The 4593-nt window shown below is 47.7% G+C and overlaps 1 protein-coding gene across 4 annotated transcripts in view; it reads right to left on the bottom strand.

The window, feature by feature from the left end:
• Positions 1-1892: 1892 nt before the first annotated feature.
• Positions 1893-4593, bottom strand: part of LOC117759152 (zinc finger protein 408-like) — a 14127-nt gene continuing 11426 nt past the window's right edge. For 3 of the 4 annotated variants that reach the window (XM_034581099.1, XM_034581098.1, XM_034581097.1), the window contains one exon: positions 2622-3545. In XM_034581099.1, coding sequence (XP_034436990.1) covers positions 2878-3545 — 668 coding nt within the window. In that variant the 3' untranslated portion in view covers positions 2622-2877. Of the gene's footprint in view, positions 3546-4593 lie in introns of all 4 variants that reach the window. The other variant, XM_034581096.1, reaches the window with a different exon arrangement.

The following is a 4593-nucleotide window of genomic DNA, read 5'->3' as shown; positions in this document are numbered from 1 at the left end:
GAAGCGCCAGGAAGCGCCGCGGCTGGCTTTCCACTCGAGGTTAGACTCCGGTTTCAGTCAAAGATGAGTCAAAAAAAAAGGATTAAATTATCGGGTGCATAATTCAGAAAGCGCCGCAAAGTAGAGGAGGAGAAGAAAGAACAATATAGAAGTAAGAATCACCACGATTGTGCATCATTGTTTATTTTTGTCGACATGAATAGCTAGCTAGCTGTCAGTACAGCAGATTGCAGACTCTTAATATTTTTTATTATATATTTTTATTATTTTGTATAGCCTACAATTGTCTGCCTGTGTGTGCATCTGTACACAGTCCAAAGGTTGTTGGGGATGCATGACAATTTGCGCATGTATGTTGGGGGGGCTCCAATCTGAAATCTCGCCCAGGGCTCCAACATCACGAGGACCGGCCCTGGTGGTGAGCTGCAGTGAACGACCTCTGGTCACTGCTCTGGTAAATCCCTGAGCTCCACTGAGCCGCTGCAGCAGGTTTCAGAAAACAGGCTGTTTTCACAGTGAAGCTCAGAAGCTGCTGGAAGAAGAACTCTCTCCCTTTCCTCTGTTTGAAAGCCTGAAGAGAGGAGGAGGAGGAGGAGTAGTGAGGCCCGTGGGGGAGTCACGTCTCGGGCTTTGATGCTAGAGAAGAGAGAGAGCGAGGTAACAAACAGACTGAGCAGGTACGTTTCCCTCTGGCTCCTGTTTGCAGAGAACCTGGTAGTTTGCACCTGAGCAGTCTGCTCACGTCCATCATTCAGATGATGCGATGAAAAGCTCCACAGACCAAAGCTCGAAATCAACGTGGTCTTTTGGTTTCATCCGAAGAGGGTTGATAAAAACCTCCAGCTGGTCTTGAATCTGGTTTCCTGGGAGCTGGTCCCCTCAGTAAGAGGAGAACACCTGAAGAATCTCCGTCTGAGCAGCTGCTGTTACCAGCAAACTTGAAGAATGAGAGTTTACATGTGAAGAGCCCAGGAGCTGACCTGAGAACAGCTGATTACTCAGGTCCACAAACCCTGAGTAACCCTGAAATAACACGATGGACGATGTACAGAGATGTAACGACACCAGCAAACCAAAATACCACAAGTCGTTCTTCTGCTCGGACTCCTTCAGTTCCTTCTGGTCGTCACGTTGTCGTCAGTTTCTCTCCGAGGGGACGTGAGAACATCAGTGAAACCTTATGAGGTCAATCCAATTTCTCTGAGGTTATCAGCTTATAAAATGTGATCTCTCACTGAAGGGGTTTTAATTCTACTTCCATGTTTAAAGCCAGACTGTGAAACCTGCAGGGAACAAAGTGAACATTTCACTGGTTCTGTCTTTGAATCTTAACTAACGCAGCGGCTCACCATCAGAATATTGGGGTGGGATAATGAAGCTACATCAGGTTAAAACAGCTTCATCCACTGAGGCTGCTTCTTTTCCGAGGTACTTTAAATAAATGTAAAGTACCTTAAACCTTCACAGAACAGAATCACCCGAGTCTCACGAGGTCCTGAAGCATCAAGTTTTCACCGAGCGACACATCAGAGCAGCTGCAGATGATGTGAAGAGGAGTAATACAGAGGAAACAGGGACCAGTTTAAAAGATCAGGACATTTTACCAACTTCTAACTGGAACCAAAATGGAAGCCGCCACTGGAAACCTGGTTTACCTGCCCCCCCGTCCAGCTCATCAGGTGTTGGACGATGTCGAGGTCAGCTGCTCCACACCAGAGAGAAAGAGCCTTTCTGTACGGACCTGGCACTGAGCGTCACGATGAGACAGGACAGACACATGTTGACGCACAGCTGGACGCACAGCTGGACGCACGTCACTGTGAGAAACAGCAAAGATCTTCAATGATGTGACATTTGCACATTAAAGGTTTGGCAGCACAGAACACACGTCTGATGGTCATGTTGAAATGTATTTGTGATGGAAAAGTTTACAGTAAACATAAGTTTTCATTATATAAAGACTGCAGCAGTTTATCATCATTTCTAACAGAGCTGAACCTCCTGTATTATTTTCCCAGCAGGAGGTGAGACACAGAAACACTGAGAGGAGCTTCTCTCGTACAGGATGGATGAGCTCTTCTTTTAGTCTGGATCTGTGAGCGTCAGACGATGTGAAGCTTTTAAACCCAGCTGCACGTGGAGGGTCTTTTACAGATGCTGCGTTTCTGTCAACCTGTTCGTCTTCAGCAACGTGATGAAGCTTTTCAGCCTTCGTCTCAATGACATGATCACAGAGCAGCAGAGAAGCTGTGATGTTGAACTCGTTGGGTCTCGGTTGTTCTTCCTTCAGGTTTCTCTTACTCTACAGTCTTTGATTATGGTGATGTAACTGGAGGCAGGAAACAATGTTACGGATCCAGACCCGGAGGGGAGCCTGGACCCGCGCGGCCCAGTTAGGCCCCGACAGTAAAGAGCAACATGGAGCCACCAGGTCATTCATTAACTATCAGGGTGAGAAGATGAAGCCTGGTCACCAGCTCCAACCTGAGCAGCAGGACACACACACACACACACACACACACACACACACACACACACACACACACACACACACACACACACACACACACACACACACACACACACACACACACACACACACACACACACACACACCTGTTTATTTTTGTGTAAATGTCTGAAAGTAAAGTTCAGCTTCAAGTGTTTTTAATCCTGAGAATCCAAAGTGAACGTCAGTCGCTCAGAATCAATCCACCGACTGAAAAGATCGACACACAAACAGCAAACTGAGCAGAACATGTTGAAATGTAAGAGAAGGAGTTTCCTCATGTCTGCTGAGATCCCACCTGCTCTGTGGGGGGGGGGGGGGGGGGGGTTAGAGGAGACAAACAAGTAAACACATTCACTGTGACGTCATCATGGAAGCGTGAGATCTACAGTGTTTATCTCCACAGTCTGAGCCACAGAGCAGAGTCCGCTCTCCTCCTCCTGTAAGAGCAGCAGCTCTCCTACCGCCTGCTGCCCGTGGACCACAATGCACTGCTCTGCGCCCTCTGATATCACCACCTCCATCAGCTCCGGCCCCGCCCCTGCAGGCAGGGAGTTCTCCGAGGCGAGGAGCAGAGGGGCGGAGCTTGGCGTGGACAGGTCGTCTGCGTGGACGTAGACGACGGCGTGCTGGATGTTAACCTCCTCATCTCCTCCTCTTGAAGTGGGGTCCTCTTCAACTCTCCTTCCTACCTGCCTCACCTCCTTTTCCTCCCCTCTTCCCTTTCTCCACTTCAGCTCCCCAGCCTCCGTCTCCCCCGCCTCTTGTGGGAGGGGGTTCTTCTTGGGTCGGCCTCTGATTGGCTTCGGGTGAGTGGAGTTTGAAGTGGCATCGTTCCAGCTGCTGTCCGTCTCCTCCCTGTGTCCTGCCTCCTCTCCCACCTCCTCCTGAGCTCCTGCCTCCTTCCTGTGCTGAGCCTGGTGCCTCAGCAGACTCTGTCTCACAGTATACGACGCACCACAGTGGCAGCTGTACGGCTTCTCCATCACGTGAGAGGACTTGATGTGTCTCCTCAGTTTGGTGGCCAACGTGTAACCTGAGAGAAGAAGAATGCATTTATTATTATTTCCTGCCGTTGAAGTAAATACAAGAGCAAAGTTCTTTTAGCCTCATGTTTGCTTTGTGCTTTTCATTTGATCAGTGATCGACTGAACCACATCTCATGTGCTCCAAGCAGCTGCTCCCTGCGCCTGAGAGTCCGTCCTGAGGGACAAACGATCACCTTTAACTAACTCAACACACAAGTTTCAGCTGACTTGATGAAAAGTAGATGTGACTCAGCACTTTGTGTTTTCTAACCACGAACATCTGCAGCTCAGAGGGAGATGAGCGACACTGACTGAGTTTCATGTTTGTTTCCATTCTGAAAGTCAAACTCTCAATTACAACTTTAAAAATGATCAAACATTTATCAGGGAACATTTTGTAAACAGAGCAACATGATGTCATCTTATTTTAGGGCTGATGTTCTCCGTCTGGTGTGATGGAAGAGGTGAACGGTGTCGACTCATGTTTGGAATGTGTCACAATGAGCTGTGAGAAATCGTGGTGTTAAAGGGAAACTCGTCAGTGTCTCCTGCCGGAGCCGAGAGACAAGTGTCCTCTGTCCCCTCTGACGTCTCCATGTTTGAAAAGTATAAAGCTCTGAGGGTGAGGAGACGTCTGCACGATCCAGACTGTTAGAAGTTACTGGAATAACACAACTCCATCTTTGACCAAACCCCTGGTGGGGGAGTTGCATTGTGGGTAACAGGTTCTGACTAGGAAGAAAAATAGACAAATAAAAAAGAAACAATGCTTAAACCTGTGAGGTGTCATTTTAAAGGTTTACTTTCCCCTCAGCTTGTAAAGTTGAGTGTTCTCAGCCACAGCTGCTTTAAAAACACAGATTAAACTGAGCTAAAAAGAAATAATATACATGTCTTACATGTGTCAGTGTTTTACTTTGCTGTGCTACTTCAGTTCCTATGTGTAGAGTTTTTAAACTTTGGTTTTCGTACCTAAAAGATGCAGCTTTATGCTACTAAGGCTCCTGTGGTGCAGAGGGAACTGGACTTTTTAATCTGAGACGAAATGTGGGTGAA

The sequence above is a fragment of the Hippoglossus hippoglossus genome, chromosome 3 (genome assembly GCF_009819705.1).
Source record: "Hippoglossus hippoglossus isolate fHipHip1 chromosome 3, fHipHip1.pri, whole genome shotgun sequence".
Lineage (NCBI taxonomy): Eukaryota > Metazoa > Chordata > Actinopteri > Pleuronectiformes > Pleuronectidae > Hippoglossus > Hippoglossus hippoglossus.
Note: the sequence above shows the minus strand (reverse complement) of the source record. Positions and strands in the feature narration are given on the sequence as shown.